Below are 23485 nucleotides of genomic sequence, written 5' to 3'. Positions count from 1 at the left end.
AAACAGCTATTTAATCATATCAAAAACACATCTGTTCTACACCTGTTATGAAATCTTCTTGGAAAATCCATTTTTGCATAAGGGTTTAATAACAGTATCTGTTATCATAACAAAATTAGTTATTGGTTAGTTGTTAAAATAACAAACAATAGTAACAAAGATTTGTTCGAAGAATAACTAAAAATGTTATTAGTCTGTTATTACAATAACAGTCCAATAACAAAAAACATCATAACGACGAATAACAAATCTTGTTATAAATAACAAATATCAAAAAATGAAATTCCCAAGTTATTTCCGTCTGCTCGGGTTTAGCTTGTATAAAGTCGTGATCGTGCAACTTGTCGCATGTTGATTATGGGCCAAGTTAAGTTAAGCACCCATTGATCTTAACCAGCGATGGAATAATCAACATCAAAAGAAAATCTCTGGACGTTCATCAAGAGAAAAAATTCGAAAGGAGCATGGCTCTCCTCTTTCGCGCACGAAAGATCGGTTAAAAGTATCTAAAAAATCTTCATCTTGATTAATCGGTGGAATATCCTTGTCACTACTACACTTGCAAATTTAACGTCACAAGTCAAAAAATGACCTGTCACATATTGTAGATGAGCAATGTGTGTAATCAAAGTGAAACAAATATTTTTAAGTGGTGCTGACAAGGAAATTTACAAAAAATCATCAGTAGATTGATTTTTTTGGAGAATTTCGGGAGCGATTTTCTTTTGTGTAATTTGCCTTCTCTCTCTTTCGCGCATGAAGAAAGTTCGCAAGCGAAAATGATTTTTTTGTGATTATTCCATCCCTGATCTTAAAAGATTCTCAAAATTCGATTTGAAATCTGAGATATTCAACTAAAAACTTTAAAAACTCCGTGCAATGTTATTTTTTTAATTTGAAAAATAAAAAAAAAGTATCAAAATTGAAAAAAGAGCCATGGCTTCAACATTTTAATGAAAAAAGTGTTTTGAAATGCATTTTACACCTGTCCATTAGTTTCCAAAATATTTAAATTGACAAAAAAAATTGCGAAAAAAAGTGTTTGCAGTGCTGTCCAGTGGAATTACATAAAAAATAAAACACATTTTTAAACGAGCCAAAACATACTAAATATGATAATCAATGCAGAAAATGCATTTAAGATTGTTCTCTCTTGATTAAGCTTCTTTTTTCATGGAAATTTTTGAGTTTTTTGAAATTGGTTTGTGCCCCCTGATTTTTTGAACCAATTTTGAAGGAGGGCGACATAAACTATGAAAAATACAGTACTTGTTCGGTAACTGGGCTGATAAAAAAAATAACGAGGGGACGGGCCATCGATGCAGAATATTTTCCAGATGAAAAATAAAAATAAAAGTTTCTCAAATTTGATAACCATGCTTACTTTTCATATTTCTTAAATTGTGACTTGAATTTAAATAAAAGTTTTGATAAAAGTTTTTTTCATTTATTGAACATGATTTTTTTCATCCATTCCTCGGTAATTTCGGTTTGTTTTGGTTTTTTGACGGTTGTCTGCTTTTTAACTGGGCTACGACCCAGTTATCGAGCGCCCAGTTAAAAAGCAGCCCAGTTAAACAACGCCCAGTTACCGAACAACTACTGTATTTGCAAGGGCCTTAAGGCAAAATATGATTAATTGTGAAATTATAAAAGCTTATAATTGGGCACAGAAAATATTCAACATGATTCCTCACAAAATTTCTCTTGCATTCATCAGAATCTGAAAATTTTCCCTTTTCATTCACATTGAGCATCAAACACACATGAAATCTAGCAAAACATTGTAATAGGGCCGAAGCCAAAGTGTAAACAAAGAGTCTGTCCTGCTCGTTCCTAATGTAAACATCAACTGACGTGAGCAGGATAGAGTCATTGTTTACACTTTGGCCTAGGCCCTTTTACATTGTTTTGCTTGAAATGGAAAGATTTCTGCTCAACTGTTCTCTCCCAACTTTTGCATGATGGATTGATTGAAGCCACTCCACTTTCATAATAACCTGAAATCCCTCACTCCTTTTCCCTTCCCAAATGAATCCCCCTCCACCAGCTTTGTTTAATCATCAACCTCTCAAATATCTCATTACAAACGAACTGCTCGAAAATACTCTATGCTCACATGTATGAACTTCACATCGCACTCACACACACACACAAACAAATGGGCATTTCTATTGTTTCGTCTGGCCCAGGAATAACTCACTCGCACACAAGTGCGAGCAATCTCATTACTTCTGAGCCTCCAGAAGTGGAGAGATCCTCTCAAAGCTTTTCTCAAGTGCGGAGTTTGGGATGAAAATGGGTTCCCGGCCAGAGGGACGCAAATAGGATTTTGATTTGCTTTCCCTCCATTTTATGAGCAGCAGCAGCAACTTCTTCTCCTTAATATTTGTTTTGGTCTTCTTCTTTAAGAATCTTACAGGGAAATCTCCAACTATTTCTGCGGGACTTACCGTCTATCTTGAGCGAGCCTCCTTGAAGTTGCGTGAAGCGGCCCGTCGTCGCCAGCTCGCTGCCGTTGCGCTCCCAGGAGATTTGGCCGGAAGTTGATGGGGAAGTGGATGAGGATGAAGGATCAGGAAGTCGGCAGGGGAGGATTGTGTTGGCACCGGCCGGCAGGGATTGGTTCGAGGGGACCAGCTGCAGCAGGGGTGGGGTGATGGAGTCCAGCGAGGAGGTGACCTGTCGGGGGGAAATTGAGAGTGGAATGATTAAGTTTGTCCTTTGTTTGAAAAGTAGAGATTATTTTGGTTTGAATAAATTGCCTGAAAAGAGCCTCACCTGCAAATACACCCGACTCGTCACCGATCCGGCCACACTCAGCGCCGAACACACGTAGTAGCCCTCGTCCTCCCGCTGGACACCGCGAATCTGCAACGCCCCCTGGCCACCGATCTGGATTCCGCCGTACGTGTTGTTCGGGAACATTAGCGTCGGCGAGCCCTCCTTCGTCCAGAACACCGACGGCGCAGGGCTCCCGGTGGCCGCACACCGGAACGTGGCCACCCCGTTCGGGACCACCCGCTGGTCCTGGGGACGCAACGTAAAGCTCGGGGGAACTGTGCGCGGCGGAAGGGGAGGAAGAATAAAACGTTGACATGGTCATAAATTGTTGTGCCAGAATCGCTCGGCCAAAGTGACGTTTCTTTTATCACCTCCCGTGCCCCGTCCCCCCGCGTGTACCAGATTTGGTAAATAGTAATAAAAATCGCGTGAGTGCCTCTGTGCGGACGATTTGCGAGCGGGTTCCGGGGGAAGTGGGCAAAGGAGTAACGGAAGCCGAAATCAAATATGTCTCACACCGTGGTTGTAAAACGCAGGAGGCTCGCGATTACGCGAAGGGTAGGGTTACTGGTACCGGAAAATTCCGATTAATATTTGACCTTGAAAATACAAAAAAAAAATCAGAGCACGCAATGTAAACAATAACAAACACGTTTTGTTTGATTGACCATTCTGTGCATTTTTCCGACGTTTGGTTGAATTTGGTTGCAGGAGTCCCGAGTTATAATTACAAACATTTACGGAAGTCGGGCATGTTCGTGTGTCAAACGAGTTCTGACCTGAAATTCCTTTGGCCAGTTGTCGCACTTAATTTGCAGGATGTATCAAGATGTCCCGCCCGTGTGGATCAATCGGACCGCGCACTGGACTCACAATCCAGAGGTCACCGGTTTGAATCCCGCGGCGGGCGCTCTAAAATTCTTTGTGTAAATATGGGTATTTGGCGCCGTCGCTCCGTGCCAAACTTTCATACACTTAGGAGCCTAGGGCGGCGAAGTCCTTGTAGATAAAAGGAAGACACTAGTGGTTGGTACTAGCAATGGTGGACGACAGCTATAAAGTCAACTTCGTTTTTTTTCGTTGTCAAAATAGCACGACAAAAATGCACAAGTTTTTTTTTTGTTTTTAGTGAATATCATAGGATTAAAGTCGAATTTCGGGAATCTGTGAAGGTCAAAATGTGAAGCATTGTGAGCTGCACAAAATAGCGTTTTCAACCCAATTTGGCCCAAAATGCAAGTGCGACAAAATAGCACGACAACGACGATATGATCTCATGTAAAAGGAGGACACACGGTCATATTTCTCAATTTCGTCAGTTTTAATAAAATTGAATTTGGTTTGCCGTTTTGTTTTTTATTATAGTTCTATTTTCCAAAGAGAAGAACACATTTTTTCACTTTTTTTTTCATTACCAAAGCAGTAGAAACGTTTATGGAATCGCTAACAGAAAAATTAAAAAAAACATCATCATAATTCTGTAAAATTCTGCAAAAGTAGATGTATTCATTTAAGGAAAACATTATTTAATTGAATCGAAAATCAATTTTAACATAACAAATTATAAATACGTGTTAATTTATTCTCAAAATAAATTGATACAAAATAAGCACAGAAATTAAATAAATTTACAAAAAAAAATGTTGTTCCGAATCGTATTACGTTTTGAGCCATAAAACATTTCATTTAAAAAAAAATCCCAAAAAGTATGGATATTATTTTTTTTAAAGGGGATTTGAATTTTTGAAAAAAAAAACACTCAAAAATATTTAGATTTACTTTGTTTTTTTTTTATTTTTTTGCAAAATATCTTTTTTTAAATCAAATTTGCAATCCAAAAGAAGTCATTGCTATTTTAAGATGGAATATTTTTGATTTTTTAAGAGTATCCAACAAATTTTGCTGAGTTTTACTGAGTTAGAGCAATTTTCAACAAATTATTTTGAATTAATTAAAATTAATTTGATTTTTGATAATTTTCAATGCAATATTTTCCTACAAGCCTACTTTTTAATTTTAGTTACAACTATTTGTCCAATATTCAATGCGTGAAAAAAAAAAGTTTTAAAATGTTGCATTTTTTCGATCAAACACATTTTTAAAATTTAGAAATCAAGCCTAACATTTTGGAAATACACAGTTTGGCACATTATTGAAAGGTAGAGCCAAGTAATGATTTTTTGAAAATTATTATCTTGGAAAGATAAAAAATCTTAAAGATTTTCTTATTAATTGTTGAAGATTGGACCAGCAGTGACCGTGATATCGGTAGTTGCAAGTATAAAAATTAAAATCTCACAGATCAGCCAGGGATTCCCTGTTATTTGAATAGACTGAATTTTGTTTTATTGCGAGACACTTAATCTTTCTTTAAACTATATCAATAAATTCCAATTTTGTTTTGAAACTATAAAGCTTTCATTTATCAGGCTCTAATTATGTGCATTTGTTTTAAAACCAAAAAAATCAATCATTGAAATGTGGTAAAAATGTTTTTTTTAATTAAAAATGTTTTTGTAAATTATTTTCTTTTCTTTTTCACGATATTACTAAACAAGCATTGCTAGCAAAAAAAAGATAACAACAAGATTATTTTCATATGCTTGTTTAAAAAAATCAGTTACAAGTCGAATTTGAATTTTTGAAATTGTTGCAGTGGATCATAATAAGAAAACAATTAAAAGCAAAATCAAATTTTCTATTGATAGTAGAGCAGTTCTCTACGAAATCGGTCCTGTTTTAATAATTTTTTTTTTTATCCGGTTGAAACTTATTTGGTGCTTTCGGTATGCTCAAAGAAGCCAATTTGCTTCATTAGTTTGCCCATATAATTTTCCATACAAATTTGGCAGCTGTCCATACAAAAATGATGTATGAAAATTCAAAAATCTGCATCTTTTGAAGGAATTTTTTGATCGATTTGGTGTCTTCAGCAAAGTTAGACTTAATTCAACTAAATCATGTTGAGTTTTAAATGCTTTAACCAAGAACATATTTTTTTTAAATGCAGTTAGTTTCAAAGTATAAATCTGGAGTTTTTTTAAAGGTTTAATAAACCAAATTTTCATTTTTTTGCTTTTTGGGTGTTTTTCAACACCCCAGTATAAATCTGGAGTTTTTTTAAAGGTTTAATAAACCAAATTTTCATTTTTTTGCTTTTTGGGTGTTTTTCAACACCCGTAAAGCAAATTCCAGAAATGCTTAAATTTGTTCACAAAATATCTTATTTTTTTGTACATAATTTGCAATCTGGGTATCAAACGAAGCGAAATTTTGTATGCTATTTCACTTCATCAAAGTTTATTTTCACAAAATTTTGTATTTTTCGAAAATACTCAAATTTACAAAATTTGTTATCAGAGTTCGGAAAACCACTCACACTCACAAATCGAGTAGGCTTCCTCACAGCAAACACTCTCGTTACTCACCGTGAGTGTGAGGGCTGAGTAAATTTACTCATATTTGAGTAAAATGAGGGCGTGAGTAGGCCGTTTCCAACAGTTTGTTATTTATAGAATCAATGAACATATCAATCCAAAATCAAACGTCTTTATCAATCGGTTGTACATTCGAGGTAGCGTCAATGTCTATAAATCCGAAGGTTTTGTGTTGGTATTAATTAGGCATAAACTTTTTTTTGTTGTCTGTCTGGTATATTTTTTTTTCATTGCTGAAAAGGAAACCTTGGATTGTCGAAGTCCAGCGGCTGGCGGATGGGCAATTATTTTCATAATTTTAAGATGGGCGACCGGTCGAAATCTGTTGTGGATTGACCTACCGCGGGATAAATCGGAGGCCGCAGACGGGGGCAGCTTCTGCGGGTGGATGTTGGCAGCCATACCAAAAGAAGATGGCCGTGTTGTTGTGGGTAATGGTCACTCCCTTCGACAGCTGTGCAACTGTGGCCATTCCCGGTCGCTGTCAGTTCTACCAATATGTCTTGCCTAAGAACCAGGACACGCCAGTGGAGCCTCAGCGGATGCCGGTGGCCCTAGCCTAAAGCTGTCCAAAGCACTGGATCGGCTTTTTTAAATTATCAGTGAACCTCCAAGCCAAAGCCACCGGCGGCTACTGCAACTTCTTCGGGATGTCCCGATTCTGCAGCATAACACATTTATACAACTGTCGACGACCGGGAGTGGCCACTTACCTCAGCAACACGGCCATCCACTGCTGGTAAAGCTGTTAAAATCCACCCGCAGATGCATTCCTAGTCTAAACAACCTCCGACCTATCCGTCGGTAGGACAAAACTCGCTGAAAAAAAAAACAGATAAAAATCAGGATTTGAACCACTGTGATAAAAAAAAACTTCTAATTGATAGCACTGCGCCTGTACCATCAGGACTACTTTTCCGTTGTTGAGTGAGCAAGAAATTCACCAATGTAGAGTTTGACATCTCGAAATTTGTTTTCGAAAATAGCCCTCATGAGCCCTCATAGCCCTCTTTGTGAGTAAATGAGCAAAGCCCTCACACTCACCGAGAGTGTTGAGTAATTTACTCGCAGGTAACTAAGTTTTTCCTCATGGTTGAGTAACCCGTGAGTGAGTTTCCGAACTCTGTTTGTTATGCATGCATAACACTATAATAGTTTTTATTTGAAAATATTTAAATTTTCATAAAATATCGTACATTTTTGAAAAACTCAAATTTTCATTATTTGCAATATAGGTTTCAAGCGAAAGGAAATTTTATGGTCATTTTCTGTTCATCCGAATTGTTTTTGTGGAATTTTTCAATTTTTTTTAAAGCACTACCATATTCACAAAATATTGTAAATTTTTGAAAATACTAAAATTTATATTAATTTATATAATTTTTAAAAATTGAGTGCTTTGGACAAAATATGGTATTGTGTAAATGTTAGTAATTTGCAAAAAATAAGGTGAAAAAGCATACAAAATTTTGTTTCGTTTCCAATTTTTATAATTTGAGTATTTTCGGAAAAAAACGAAACAAAAAAAATGATTTCCTAACCAGTTTTGATTGTGAGGAGGACGTCTGTAACATTATGTTTTTTTTTGTTTTTTTTTGAATAAAACTTTGTAGAACTTGCGGTACCTGGTAACCCTCAGCCATCCATAATAATAGCAAAACGAATCATGACTCTTTTTTTCCCGCCACCCAGCCAACCAGTCACCACGCACGGATATCGCAATAAAAGTGATACTTTATCGCTACACCCGAGCAGGGATTATCGACGGAACCGTGGGGCAATAAAATGTCCCTTCATCTGCCGCGGAGTTTGGTGGCCACAATGGGAGGTATTTATGGTACTAAATATTTGAACACGGCAAAACCTGATGTTTTTTTCCGTTCTCTCTCGCGGGGGAAAATAAAAGAAACGCACTTCTTTGTATCCTTTAACGGTTCGAATCATCATAATGGCCCAGATTTGGTCCAAAATATACTCACTATTGACGGCCAAATTGGCCCGGGCACTAATCTGGCCGACGGAGTTGTGCGCCTCGCAGATGTACTGTCCGCGATCGTCCGGGGTGGCGTTCCGAATCACCAGACTGCGGTCCTCCTCGAGGATCTCGGCCCGGCCCACCGGAATGTGGCCGTCCTCCTTGCTCCACAGGACCTGCGGGAAGGGATCACCGCTGACGGCACACTGAAACTGCACGCGCTGACCTTCGAGCACGGTCACGTCCACTGGTTTGGCGATGAAGTATGGTTTCACTGTTGGGAAGGGAAAAACACAAATTAAAATTAAAAATATATTGCGAAATTCGATTATTTTTGCACTCTTCGTATCTATCCGATTCAGCAATTCTTGTTGAAAAAAAAACTTCAAATCAAATAAGCTAGTTAAAGGTTAATCACCCTAGAAACAAACCTTCCAACCTGACCACCAAAATCAAAGATGATAATTCAATTTGGTTTGCTAATTGGCTCCCGGGGGACAGGTGCTACCCCGTCGGAAATTTATTGCCTTTGATCACAAAGGGAACACAACACGTTTTGCGGAGCTCTTTTTTCGGGCGAGAATTATGACCTCACGCGCCGACGGTCCAGTTCTTGTGGTTTCGGTGCTAATTAGCAAGGCCTGCCGCCAGCCTAGAGGGCAATCGAAAAGGAGTCCTTGTGAAATTGGTAACGGTCAAAAGAAGTTTGAGAGTGGAGTGGACCATATTTGAATAGAAAGGCCATAAATCTACGCGCGGTCAATCGTTAGAATAGCACCCAATTAAGGAAGATTTATTGCGGCCCGTGCATTTAATTAGCGAGTGGTTTTGTAAGGAGACTTCAAAAAGCACCACAAAATCCATTTCCTTAAAACAAAAAAAAAACAGAATCGCAAAACACGAAGTCAAATATATTAAAAATAAACCTTATTTAAAATTTCAACCCCTGATCAATTGTCCATGTACCGGAAAAGTATTTCATTTGTATTTTTAAATCGGCACAACATTAGCTGGGGACTTTCCCATGATCCAAAAAACTATTTTTATCATTGGTTTCACCAAAGTACAATTCTATTAAATCGCAATTTTATATCGTTCAGAGAAATAATTTCCAAACTACACAGAAAAAAATATGTGAATTTACTCGACACGGAAAAAATGAATCACATGTAAACTCAGTTGATGTAAACTTGAGATTCGACGTAAACGGTTGAATCACACGTAAAATCATGTTTTTACGTATAATTTGTTGCAAATTTACATCAAATTGCATTTAAATTTAAATGTTTAATGACGTGCAATAGTGTTACATCATAAATGATGTAACATTCTGAAATATTTTTTTGTGTGTATTTTTGCCCCAACTCCACCTTCCTTGTCAATGCATGTTCATTGCAGAAAAAACGACAAAAATTTCTCGTAATAGAGCATTGCCAAGAATAATAATTTAGAAAATTTAGATAAAAGCAGTGTTATCCAATAAGCCTTATTTTTTTACTGACAAAGGGAGTAACTATTAAATTTTCGATTCTTTTGAAAAAAAAAGCTTTCAAATTTTAAAATTAGGCCTTACATTTCAAGTCGCTTACGTAATAAATGTGGTCCATTTTAAATTTTTTGCAAGATTTTTAATTTATGAAAGCATTTTTTACTGATTGAAAATTTAACAATCAATTTTCGAATTGAAAATCGTATCAATAGTTACAAAAACAGTGAAAAATATGGTGAAATTACATCTGTGTAGAGCAGGGGTGCTCAAAGTATTTGGAGGCCGGGCCGAATTTGAAGCTCAAATGAGCTTGCGGGCCAAATTTACAAAAAAAGGTTGTTAAAAAAATTAATTACGTTATTTTAATGGTGGTGACATTACATGTTGAACAATTCTTCTATAAGTTAACTGTGGCTAATAAAAATCGTTGAGATCCAGAATTCCAACATTTCAATGGAAAAAAAAACTTTTAGAAAATGTTTTAAACTTCCGTATAGTTAACCTGCAATCATTATTTTCAAAAAAAGCGATACAACATTTATTTATTTCATCGAAAATTCACTAAAATTCAAATTATTTCTAATAAACCCAAACGTGCGCAATTAATATAAATGCAAAGGAATGCATATTTAATTAATTTCAAATAAATTTCATTTTTTTAAGTTTTTTGAAAATATGTTTTTACTCTTGGTCAATTTTTTAATAATGGGTGGGTTGATCGACGAAAACTTTGTAAAATATTTGCTGCAAACTTGATCCTCCGGTTTCCACATTTTATCTGCCTGAATCAGTTGATATTCAATCAGATTTGTTATCTAACTGTAATTAGTTCGAATCCCTAAGGAAGTGCAATGTAAGTTTGAGGGTCAGTTCATTAAAGGGTCAATATGACTTGCAAATTAATAAAGAAAACTTTTATTTTTGCAACTATTACAGAATTCTACCTGAGTCAAACTTGAACGATTTTTTATATTTCTAAAAATGTTTGATGAAAGTTTTGACGATATTTACCAGTTTCACTCACATTGAAACGTGTGAAGTTTTTTTAATTATAAAATATTTTGAACAAATTATTTGTATCCTAAAGTGGGGATCAAAATATTGATAAATCATAAGTTTCTTTTTATTTACAAAAAAATAAAAAAGATAAGCATATAAAAGCTTAAAATAAACCATAATTTTGAAAGAGTATAAAATCACTTAACAAGTGGTCAACGGGCCATTTTACATGATCATTCAAAATGGGTCCGCGGGCCACAAAATATCACCTCGCGGGCCACGTTTGACCCGCGGGCCATACTTTGGGCACCCCTGGTCTACTACTTGCAGACTTCATCAGTGTTTTGTTCTCGAAAATTTTGTTTTTTACCTTTTCAAAAAATCTCTAGATATTTTCAGAAATGGACATACATGGAAACTTGTTCAAAAAATCTAAAAAAGTACATGTTTCTAAGTGAAATTACCCGATTAAAAATAAATTTAGAAATAATAAAAGTATAGTTTAGTAAATTTTTAAATCTTTTTATTCAAAAATTCGTCGAATGCGTTCGAAAATAATTGATCATGCTTCTCTGTGGCTCAAAAATTGCTTCATTTAATCCACTAAAATATTGCAAAATAAAAAAAAACTAAAAAGATACGATTTTGGTATTTTTTTTACTTTTTGTGTCAAAAAATGGGTTAGTTTTCAAAATGTAACTTTTTTTTAATTTTCCCTGTCATAATCTGCAAATTTGTTAAAGATACAAAATCAATCAGAAATTCTCATCCCGAGGTACAGATTTTCGAATGTTTATAAACTAGTGTCAAATTTATGCAAACTTTTCTGGACGATCTAATGATGAAAACTGTACTCTTTGGTCACAGAAAAGTTACTTAAACTCGATAATTTTGTTTTTTTTTATTGCTCACTTTTAATATTTTCAATAATTTGCAAAAAACGATAAATTCGTGAAATTATTTTCTGGTTTTAGTTGAAATCTTTTCCAATTTGTGATCCCAAAATTGGAAATTGTGCCTCATTCAATGAAAAAACTGCCAAAAATACACGATTTCAGTTTTTTGAATAGTTTACAAACAGCTCAAATCAGGTTTTTTTCTGGTACTTTTGTACCCGACCCTCTCCGATTTCAATGAAATTTTGTAGACATGTTATCCTAGGCCTATATAAGTCATTTTTGTGTATATGGAGCCAATAGTACTCGAGAATAACATTTGAGAAGGGCGTAAGGTATTTAAATATTTTAGTATTTTGCAATTTAAAAATTACTGTATCTCGAAGCCGTTGCTTCATATCAAAAAGTGGTCAAAGACAAACTTGTAGGAAATTGGACGTGGTTTCTGATAAAAATACACTGAAACAAAAATACACGCCACTTTTATGTCATTTTTCAATTTTTAAGTCTAAAAGTTAAATTTGATGGTGATGTCACGATTTTTTTTCGCTCAAAATTTTTGAGGAAATACCCTAAGATGTTACCAAAAGACTGACGAAAAATGCAGGATGGTATGTCTCTCCTAAAAAAATACAAAAATCATTTACTAAAACTGTTTTTTTTTTAAAGTGGTCTAAACGTCAAAAATTTTAAAAACCGGTAGAGGGAATCGATTCCCCAGACAATTTTAAATAAAAGTCTCTATATTGACCATTGTCCTATGTCCAATCCTTGGGAAGATAAAGCGGTTGTCTCTCCTAAAAAAATACAAAAATCATTTACTAAAACTGTTTTTTTGAAAAGTGGTCTAAACGTCAAAAATTTTAAAAACCGGTAGTGGGAATCGATTCCCCAGACAATTTTACATAAAAGTCTCCATATAGACCATTGTCCTATGTCCAATCCTTGGGAAGATAAAGCGGTTTTAAAAATAAAAATGTTGAAAAAACGGGATTTTTGGTGGTTTTTGGCATTTTCTATATGACAGACTTGGTTTTTCAGTCTCGTAAATATTTTTACCGGAAAGCTCGTCCAATTTCCCATAATTTTGCTTTTGACCACATTTCAATTGGATGTATGGGCTTACAGATATAAACTAATTATTTTTTTCTGCATTATTTTTGTTTTTATTTATTGTAGCAATTTCATCGATGTTATTATTTAAACAGCACATTTTATTCACAAAAAATATTGAAATTCTTTTCAACTGACGTGGATAGTGAAAATTAATCAGAATACAAATTCATTTTGCATCCATTGCACGGCTAGGAAAATTTTGCCTAGGTAAAGTTTACTTCTTTTTGACCTTATTTAGAGCCAAAATTAAAATAATGTAATGGGTGAATGAATAATTGATTTATTTTGTTTTGTTTACCAAAAAACTTTCAGTACAACCCCAGCTTAAGACAAGCTTAATGCTAAAAAAGTCTACATTTCAAGTTGCGTGAGTTAAAAAAAAATCCGGTATTTCCTAAGATAGGACCAAACATTAGAACAATCTTATATTTAACAGCTTATTGAAAGTTAATGTTTTCATATTATGACTCAACAAGAAAAGTGAGAATAGCAGAGTTTTCAAATAAATAAACAGTGTTCTTCATAAGCTTAAAAAAAATAACTAAAGAAAGTAAAACATTCAAAACTCACCAAGCACCATCAACTTCGCGTACACACTCTCCCTCGATCCAACGGTATTCTGCGCCACACACTGGTACCGCCCAGCATCCCCGGACCTCACGTCACTAATCAGCAGATTCCCCGAATCCACCATCCGCACCCGGGCCAAATCCTTCCCACTCCGGTAGTCATCCAGCTCCAGCTGAACATCATCCTTCCGCCAGATGATCGTCGGTTCCGGATTGCCCTTCGGGGCGCCACACTCCAGCAGGGCCGTCTCCCCGGCCGCAACCCGCGTATTCTTCGGCTCAACTCGAAAGTCATCGCGGAGAACCGCCACCTGCAGGGTCGCGTTCCGACTGTGAACCGTTCCGGCTTTGTTGCTGGCCACGCACCAGTACACCCCATCGTCCTGGTCCTTTTTGCTGTGGACGGTCCGCAGGAAGAAGAGCGACCCGGACGGGAGCAGGACGTGGTTGGAATCCAGCTTGACCAGGTCACCGTCCTTGAACCACTGGATGATGGGGGCCGGTTTGCCCTCGGCCTTGCAGTTGAGCGTGACGGGGTCGTTTTTGGGGACGACCGCGTCCGAGGGGTGTTCTGTGATTCGCGGGGAGCGGTATTGAGCTGTGAGGGGGGAGGGAGAGAGAAAAACAGAGGATTAGATTGGGTTGCTGGTAAAAACAGTGTAAAAACATAAGAGAATCTAATTCTTCCTGGAAAGTGATTGCATCGATTTCTTGTTGACTGCCAACATTATACTAATAAAAAAGTATACATTTTTATTCGCTTTAGTTATTTTTAATCCGAATTTGTAACAATTTAGATTTTCACTACTCGACAAATCCGATTCCACCCAAGCTCCACCCTTAAACTCCCTCGACACTTCCCCAGAACAAATTGATTTTCGTTACAGAATTGCAAAACCTGCAAAGCAACAAAGTTGCATCGCTCTAAAATGCTGAACATTCTTTCTTCCTCGAGAACCACATTGGGAAGACAGTTTTATTTCTCCCCGAAGAAGTTGCAGTTCTGCAGCAGCAGCTCCAGTTGCAGCACACCTGAAATCTCTTTGTCTCGATTGCGGGGGAGAAGTTCTTAAGGGGAAGAAAAAAAAAACTGAATATGGAAGCTGGAATCCAGAGACGTCGACGTTTGTCTCAGGTTTGTCGTCCTCGGCGGATGCTGCCCCGGGGCTGGGAAGGATTTCCATATTTTCAGTGCACCAGGGCGTTCTTTGGCAACAGTCTATAGTTGGTGCTTTATGTAGGAGGTGGATGTAGGTATAATCCATTGAAATCAACGAGCATCGCATTATGTGTGTGTGTGTGGAGTGTGTGGAACCTGGAGGAATAATGAATATTTATCCCTTTTTATTCTGTTTCTGGGGGTGAAACTCCAGCCAAGCCGTTCTTTGCCCGTATTTGAGCATTAAGCATATTCACCAACTTGGATGGCATGTATTTATTCGAGAGTTTCGACACTTTAAACCTCGGGCTCAGAGGCATCTACTTATTGCTAGAATATCCAGCAGCAGCAGCAGCATAAATTGCTAGAAAGCGAAGTTCAACAACTCTATTTCAACGATGTGAGTGCTTCGTCTACGGGAAGTTCTCGACAAAAATTCTGTTGATCTGTTTTTTTTTTGTTCAACTAAAAACTCAAAACTAAACAAAAACATGAATTTTTCAAGTGCTGAGAGTATAAAGCATCCCTGAGTTATTTTTCTTAATTTTCGGTACAACCATTTGAGTTATTGAGGTCGTTTAGGTCATTCAAGTCATATTTTTCATTAGTTGGCTTTGGTTAATTTTTATTTGGTCATATTAAGTCATATTTGGTCATTTTGGTCATTTTGGTCATTTTGGTCATTTTGGTCATTTTGGTCATTTTGGTCATTTTGGTCATTTTGGTCATTTTGGTCATTTTGGTCATTTTGGTCATTTTGGTCATTTTGGTCATTTTGGTCATTTTGGTCATTTTGGTCATTTTGGTCATTTTGGTCATTTTGGTCATTTTGGTCATTTTGGTCATTTTGGTCATTTTGGTCATTTTGGTCATTTTGGTCATTTTGGTCATTTTGGTCATTTTGGTCATTTTGGTCATTTTGGTCATTTTGGTCATTTTGGTTTGGTGTTTTGTTTTTGTTTTTTGTTTTTTGTTTTTTGTTTTTTGTCTTTTGTTTTTTGTTTTTTGTTTTTTGTTTTTTGTTTTTTGTTTTTTGTTTTTTGTTTTTTGTTTTTTGTTTTTTGTTTTTTGTTTTTTGTTTTTTGTTTTTTGTTTTTTGTTTTTTGTTTTTTGTTTTTTGTTTTTTGTTTTTTGTTTTTTGTTTTTTGTTTTTTGTTTTTTGTTTTTTGTTTTTTGTTTTTTGTTTTTTGTTTTTTGTTTTTTGTTTTTTGTTTTTTGTTTTTGTTTTTTGTTTTTTGTTTTTTGTTTTTTGTTTTTTGTTTTTTGTTTTTTGTTTTTTGTTTTTTGTTTTTTGTTTTTTGTTTTTTGTTTTTTGTTTTTTGTTTTTTGTTTTTTGTTTTTTGTTTTTTGTTTTTTGTTTTTTGTTTTTTGTTTTTTGTTTTTTGTTTTTTTGTTTTTTGTTTTTTGTTTTTTGTTTTTTGTTTTTTGTTTTTTGTTTTTTGTTTTTTGTTTTTTGTTTTTTGTTTTTTGTTTTTTGTTTTTTGTTTTTTGTTTTTTGTTTTTTGTTTTTTGTTTTTTGTTTTTTGTTTTTTGTTTTTTGTTTTTTGTTTTTTGTTTTTTGTTTTTTGTTTTTTGTTTTTTGTTTTTTGTTTTTTGTTTTTTGTTTTTTGTTTTTTGTTTTTTGTTTTTTGTTTTTTGTTTTTTGTTTTTTGTTTTTTGTTTTTTGTTTTTTGTTTTTTGTTTTTTGTTTTTTGTTTTTTGTTTTTTGTTTTTTGTTTTTTGTTTTTTGTTTTTTGTTTTTTGTTTTCACAGAGAAGCCGACATTTACCTTTCTCTGCGTCTGAACTTGTTAGGGCAAAGAGATTCGAAATCTTGAACCGACGACGATGCCAGTGCCTTTCCGATGCCTAGGATGCTACCCCCAAAATCGAACTCCATCCTTCACCAGGTGTGTGAGTGCATTGGCCCGTTGAAGCCACCAGCTGGGAACGGTCTCACCAGCCAGCCGGAATAGAATAATCTGGAGAAAAAGCCAAAAAGTTCCACCAACTCTGGTATAAATTTACTATTCAAATTTAATTCACATCCGAATTTTGGCCGTTCGTCAGCAGCAGCCATGAAAAATGCACTAGTTGTGCAATGTTCGATTCGACAAACTAGTCTCGAATTCTACGTAAAAAAATAACTTTTTTCGAAACACTCCGATGTTCTGGAATGGTTGGGCTGTCACGTGATCCAAAAGCGAAACATGTTAATGCAATATATGCACTTTTTGAATAACGAATTCGACGCGGATGTCGACGTCGAAAGTTGCCTGGAGGAGCAGGAGGAGGATGGGTGGGGGGCTGTTCTCGGCCAAAAAGTTATTAGGAGTGACTGGGATGCTGCTGCTGCTGCTGGTGGATGTTTTGGTTGATGGGTTGATGGCAACCAACGCCCCTCTGGAAGGGACGGATTGACGAGGGCTTGCGCTATTTTTGGACACTTTTTGCAAAAAGCAATCCCTCGTGAAACGAGTCGAACACGCGTGTGACGTGTGACAACAGCTGGTGTGTTAATAAACTAGATTTGCAAAAAAAAGAAGGGAATTGGGAAATAGTTGTGCCTTTTAGTTGGTTGTAATTGGACTATTGATTCCCGTGTGACATATTTTTTTGATACAGGTCATATCAATTTTCTTCCTTGGAAAAAAAATCACAATTTTTTTTAAGCATTTTATCGTATACTTCACCAAATGCTGACGTCATAAATTTGGAAACATTTTGGGAGGAAAATCTCTCTTTTATTCTCAACGCCATTCATCTCGGATTAAGGAGCGGTCGGTGGTGGCCAAATCTGCATGGAAATGTTGTTACTCGGTGGTGGGCAGCTTCTGTAATCGATGCTTTTTTTTTCGTCGGAAAGCTTATCTGCCATGGCAGCAACTCAACCGAAAAATGCCGAGACAGGCGTTCGGTGTCAGGCAGATGTCTGATGTTAACTAGGCAGATTTGATTAAAATTTAAAATAAGAAGATGAATGCTGGAGTGAAAATTTCGGGAACAGTTGTAACAAATTATGTTTTTTATAATTTAAAGTATTTTTAGATATTTTGAATCAGAAACTAAACTGAATGGTTATCAAATTTCTTTAATCGCCAAAAAACAGATACTTGCTGTTGCGACCATTTCCTAAAGCTTTTGAAGGTCACCTCATCAGCAAAATTTCCGAAAGGAAGAGGAAAATTTCTGGGTGCCAGAGATTATGAAACACATCCGTTCCGGGTCGGACAAGCGATTTATCAAAATTTAATGGAAGTTTAAATGGCAGCAACAAGCAGCTTTTTCTGGTTTGGTCTTCTACAGCTGAAAGCAGAGTTCTTTGGAGAAGGCAAGAGAAGAAAAGCTCAGCCGGTGATGTTGCCCGGCAAAAGGATGATGCCACGTGCCCTTAAAATGAGGATGATAATGGCGAAAAAGTGACCGAGATTTATGAGGTGGGTGTTTTGCTTTTTGGTTAGCTGAAGTTGAAAATCAGTAAATTCTTCATAATGATCTATTTACAACTAATAAAACTTCAAATCTTACTAATAACGTGAACAACAACACATTATTCACAGCAAATTTCCCTAAAACGCCTCCACCGAAACGTTTGATGTAACTTCCAGATGCCACGTACGTCACGTCGGTTTAGAACAAAAACAACCGACTCCAAATTACACTCCCTTGAGACACAACTTACGCTGGTGCTCAGTAGACTGTCCTCCCACGGAGATCAATTCTTCGATCGTTACTGCAAAGCTTCAGTTTAGCTCAGACTTGGCACACAATTCAAATCAGCCTCTCTCGTTAGCGTCAACCGTCAAGGTAATAAAAATCTCACAAAAGTCACTGCGTTTAGGCAAAGTGCAGCACTGCTTAGAGACTTAGATGACAGATTTACCGATCGAACTAGACAGTTGCTTAGTTCTGCTGCCGACTTAGTCAGACAGAGTCCAGGGTCGATAATGAGGTTCGGTTTTAGCCTTTGTTCCAAACTGGCGCCAGATTCAATCCGCGCGCTTGCGCGGGGGAGGATTCTGACTAATAATAAGTAGGATTAGCCGGCTGCGCCTACAGGCAAATTGTCTCTCCGCGTGACTAATGAGACGAGTGCCTTGATGATCAGGGAAATCAGAGACGCGCGAGTCTTCCTGGAAGTTCTGCAGCGCCTCCCGTCGTCATAAAGTTAGGTCCAACCTCGCGTCGTAATCGCGCAATAGCTGACCGAAAAGTTCACGGATCATAAACCTTCCGCCTGGCTCAGTCTGGAGCCTCAGCTGTTGAACAGGGCCGTCCGTCCACGCCTTACAAATGAGTCTCATTAATCAGTTTTTTTTTGTTCGGGGTATGAACACCGGGGGCAATTTATGGGCTATCAAGCGACTGGGATGAAGGAGAGTCGTGGTGGTAGGCGGAGGGAAGGCGTTCCTGGTGACTTATGACACGGACAAAACACGACTTTGAGATCACTATCTATGCTAATCCGGTGGGCTTCCGTGCGGCCTAGACCTCTAAACATGGACGTTGGCCAGGTATGCTCAACTTTTTTCTGATGATTTTAAATTTAAATGGATCCTTTGAAGTTATTTTACCTTTTTTGATCATTGTTTTTTTTTATCTTTTATCCTTAAAACATAATATCAATATTTTATTTTGAAGTGTTTTGTTTGATTTAAAATAAATCCATTCTAAAAGTTTAATTTCAATAGGTTGTTCAAAATCGACTAGACTTTTTACCCAAAAATAACAAATGTTGCCAATTGAATTTAAAAGTCCTTTTCGTAGCATTAACGATTTTACATTTATTAATAATAATATTTAAAAAACATTTTTGAGCTTTGAACTTTGCCACCACTATTCTTTTCATTTTTAACTTTTTGTGTTTCAAACAAGGCCTTGTCAAGATCAATAAATACGGCGAGTTCTGAAGAAATCGAATTTAATTCGAAGCAAAAGGCGTCATCCATAAAGTACGTCACGCTCTAGGGGGGAGGGGGGGTTTGTCGCAAGTGTGACAAAGTGTGACACGTGGGAGAGGGGGGTACGTGAGACTGTGACGTCACACTCGACTATTTCTTGATTTTTTTAAAATTCAGTCTTAAAATTAGCCTAAAAAAGTATAAAGTTCAGTTAAAAAAGTTAAAACTTTACTCATAAATCACACACGATTCAAAGCTTTTAGAAAAAAAAGTTTTTGATGACAGATAAAAATCAAATCATCAGATTAAAACAAAATGTTGATGATTTATATCAATACAACATTTAACAACATAAAAAAAAACCAAAATTCAAACAAAAAAACCTAAATTTTCTCGATTGAACACCGAATTTAAAAATAATTATTTTTATAAATCATGTCGTCGCCATCGTGCTAACTTGTCGTACGTGCATTTTGGGCCAAATTGAGTTAAGAACGCCATTTTGTGCAGCTCACAATGTCTCACCTTTTGACCTTCAAAGATCCCCAAAATTCGATTTCAATCCTGAGATATTCAACAAAAACCGAAAAAACTCCGTGCATTTTTGTCACTTTACATATGAAAGTAGTTTTAATCTTGTCGTGCTATCTTGTCACTCCCTGAAAATTGATGTAAGTGCGACAAAAGGCCAAAGGGATTTCAGGTCAGGATGCGTTTGACGCACGTACAAGCTAGACTACCGTAAACATTTGTCGGGACTCCAGCAACCAACTTCAACCAAACTTTGGGACAATGCACAGAATGGTGAGCCAAACAAAACGTGTTTGTTATTGTTTACATTGCATGCTCTCGTTTTTGAATATTCAAGGTCAAACATTAAAACGCGTTTTTCTCGGAACGTCAAAATGGCGGGTGCGACAAGATAGCACGACGACGTCGATGTTTAAATCGTACAAAAAACAAGATGGTGGGGGAGGAGGTCCGTCAAAACGTGACGTACTTTTCGAGGGGGGTCAGAGCCAGCGTGACAAAGTGTGACATAGGGGGGAGGGGGGGGGGGTTAATTCTGTCCGATTTTAGCGTGACATACTTTATGGATAACGCCAACCGTCCTTTTTTGTAAATTCGCCATTTGCCCTTTCAAAATTGACGAAGATGAACACTGATTTTGGAAATTACATTATTTTTTGCTTTTTTAACCTTAAAACAGATTTTAATCGTAAACTGCGCATTTTATCAAAAAACCACAAATTTTTTTTAAATTAAAATGGATCGATTTTTCACTCAAAATTGTTCTTGGGAATATTTTTGTGAAGGAAATTTGTGATAAATTCCAAAAATGATACATTTTTCATACAATAGCATAGCAAAGCATCATAGCTCGGCAAAAAACAATACGTTCGTCATACTCTTTTGTTGGATTTTTTTTCCACCGTAACAAATAAAAAATAAAAAACATCAAGGGGGTAAAGTTTGTCCAAGTCGCGTTGATTTGAGTTAAAAGTTAATCAAACAGCTTAAATAGCTGAATAAATATCAATTTCTCAGCAGTTCAGAGATCTTTTTTTTAAATTGCAGCGAATAAGTAATTAAAAAATAACTTGCTTAATTGATGCACAAAATTCAAATAAATTTTATTTTTCCAATTTTTTATTATTTCAGGCAATTGCAAATTTTCTATCAAGTTTTTGTCCCATAATTTCTTCAAAAAAATCGAGTGAATTTTTTTTAATAAATTGAATTTTTCATTGAAAAAAAAAATTAAAGTCAAACAAATCAGAATGCAAAGATTTTGTGATCTATTTACAAATTTTGGATTTTGGGACAACATCAATAAATTCATGAATTCATTGATATTTTGAAAATTGTTGATTTTAGTAAAACTGTAATAATGAGCAATTCCAGCTCAAATCAGGAATTTTTCTGGTACTTTTGTACCCGACCCTCTCCGATTTCAATGAAACTTTGTGGACATGTTATCCTAGGCCTATTTAAGCCATTTTTGTTTATATGCAGCCAATTGTACTCGAAAATAACATTCGAGAAGGGCGTAAGTTATTTAAATATTTTGGTATTTTGCAATTTGAAAATTACTGTATCTCGAAGCCGTTTCATCGTATCAAAAAGAGGACGAACTTTCTGAAAAAATACACTGAAACAAAAATACACGCCACTTATATAAGATTTTTCGATTTTTTAGTCTAAAACTTAAATTTAAAGGTGATGTCACGATTATTTTTCGTTCAAAGTTTTTGAGGGAATAGCCTAAAATGTTACCAAAAGACTGACGAAAAATGCAGGATGGTATGTCGCTCCTAAAAAAATACAAAAAATCATTTACTAAAACTGTTTTTTTGAAAGTGGTCTAAACATTTAAATTTTCAAAAACCGGTAGTGGGAATCGATTCCCCAGACAATTTTACATAAAAGTCTCCATATTGACCATTGTTCTATGTCCAATTCTTGGGAAGATACAGCAGTTTTAAAATAAAAATGTTGAAAAAATGGTTTTTTTTTGGTGGTTTTTGGCGATTTCTATATGGCAGACTTGGTTTTTCAGTCTGGTAAATATTTTTACCGGAAAGCTCGTCCAATTTCCCATAAGTTTGTCTTTGACAACATTTCAATTGTTTGTAAGGGCTTACAGATATAAGCTTAATTACATTGCTAATAACTGAAAATAGAATATTTTTTTCAGTATGGTAAAAACCTGGAAAGTAAATAAGCTTATATCTGTAAGCTCTTACATCCATCCAATACTTATGGGAAATTGGATGAGCTTTCCGGTAAAAATATTTACGAGACTGAAAAACCAAGTCTGTCATATAGAAATTGCCAAAAACCACAAAAAAACATTTTTTCAACATTTTTATTTTTAAAACTGCTGTATCTTCCCAAGAATTGGACATAGGACCATGATCAATATCGAGACTTTCATGTAAAATTGTCTGGGGAATCGATTCCCACTACCGGTTTTTGAAAATTTCGACGTTTAGACCACTTAAAAAAACAGTTTTAGGAAATGATTTTTGTATTTTTTTAGGAGCGACATACCATCCTGCATTTTTCGTCAGTCTTTTGGTAACATTTTAGGCTATTCCTTCAAAAATTTTGAACGAAAAAAAATCGTGACATAACCTTAATTTACGTTTTAGACTAAAAAATCTAAAAATCTCATATTAGTGGCGTGTATTTTTGTTTCAGCGTATTTTTTTCAGAAAGTTCGTCCTCTTTTTGATACGATGAAACGGCTTCGAGATACAGTAATTTTTAAATTGCAAAATACAAAAATATTTAAATAACTTACACCCTTCTCGAATGTTATTTTCGAGTACAATTGGCTCCATATAAACAAAAATGGCTTAAATAGGCCTAGGATAACATGTCCACAAAGTTTCATTGAAATCGGAGAGGGTCGGGTACAAAAGTACCAGAAAAATTCCTGATTTGAGCTGGAATTGCTCTAGTGCATTAAAAGCATTTTGTGATATTTACACCTATTTATTCCTAAATCTGGCTTGAAATTCAGTTACTTCAACCAGAGTCGAAGGACAAAAACTGGCTTGACGAGTCTTCGCCAAAATTTTGAGCCGATTTGATCAAGGGAGATGAGATATCGTGGCACCCGTTTTTGGAAACAGCTGACTTCAAATAGCCTATATCTCGGCAATGATACAACCAAATGTCTTCACATTTGTTTTAATAATAGATGAAAATGTTATGCCCTGAAAACAGATTTTAAATAAAATTAAGAATATGCTCACAATTACCGCTGACTTTTTTGTTGAACCCAATCTTTTTTTTTAAACAAAAAAGTAAAAAAAAATCTACAATTCTGGATTTCACGAAGCACACTTCATTTACTAAAAACAATCCTCTTGTTTCTCAAGTTGAGATTTTAAATATGTTTCAAAGTCAAATTTTCAACAAATAAACATATTTTAGAAATCTCACCATGAGTTCTTGAATTTAAATTTAAGAACCACTGCCCTCAACCAAATCAGTGAAAGTGTTCTTCGTTGTCCACCTAGGGTTCAAAATACCAAGCCCGAGATACGTCAGTGATGTCATCTCTTCGAGCCAGCTTCCGTCGATTTTTTATTTTCGAAATCTAACATCTACAACAAAAAAAGACCCTCTAATTTCCCAACAGATCGTTCCGGGGCGTTAGCATATTAGGGC

The 23485-nt window shown here is 35.7% G+C and overlaps 1 protein-coding gene across 2 annotated transcripts in view; it reads right to left on the bottom strand.

Moving 5' to 3' along the window:
• The window catches only part of LOC120430523 (roundabout homolog 1-like), a 224229-nt gene that overhangs the window by 45922 nt on the left and 154822 nt on the right, over positions 1 to 23485 (bottom strand). For both annotated transcript variants that reach the window (XM_052707253.1, XM_052707254.1), the window contains exons 3-6: positions 13267 to 13863; positions 8201 to 8470; positions 2782 to 3059; positions 2454 to 2682 (exon numbers count right to left, since the gene is read on the bottom strand). In XM_052707253.1, coding sequence (XP_052563213.1) covers positions 2454 to 2682; positions 2782 to 3059; positions 8201 to 8470; positions 13267 to 13863 — 1374 coding nt within the window. The remainder of the gene's footprint in view (positions 1 to 2453; positions 2683 to 2781; positions 3060 to 8200; positions 8471 to 13266; positions 13864 to 23485) is intronic.

Source organism: Culex pipiens, chromosome 2, assembly GCF_016801865.2.
Source record: "Culex pipiens pallens isolate TS chromosome 2, TS_CPP_V2, whole genome shotgun sequence".
Lineage (NCBI taxonomy): Eukaryota > Metazoa > Arthropoda > Insecta > Diptera > Culicidae > Culex > Culex pipiens.
The sequence above is the reverse complement of the archived record's forward strand: the minus strand, read 5'-3'. Positions and strand labels throughout refer to the sequence as shown.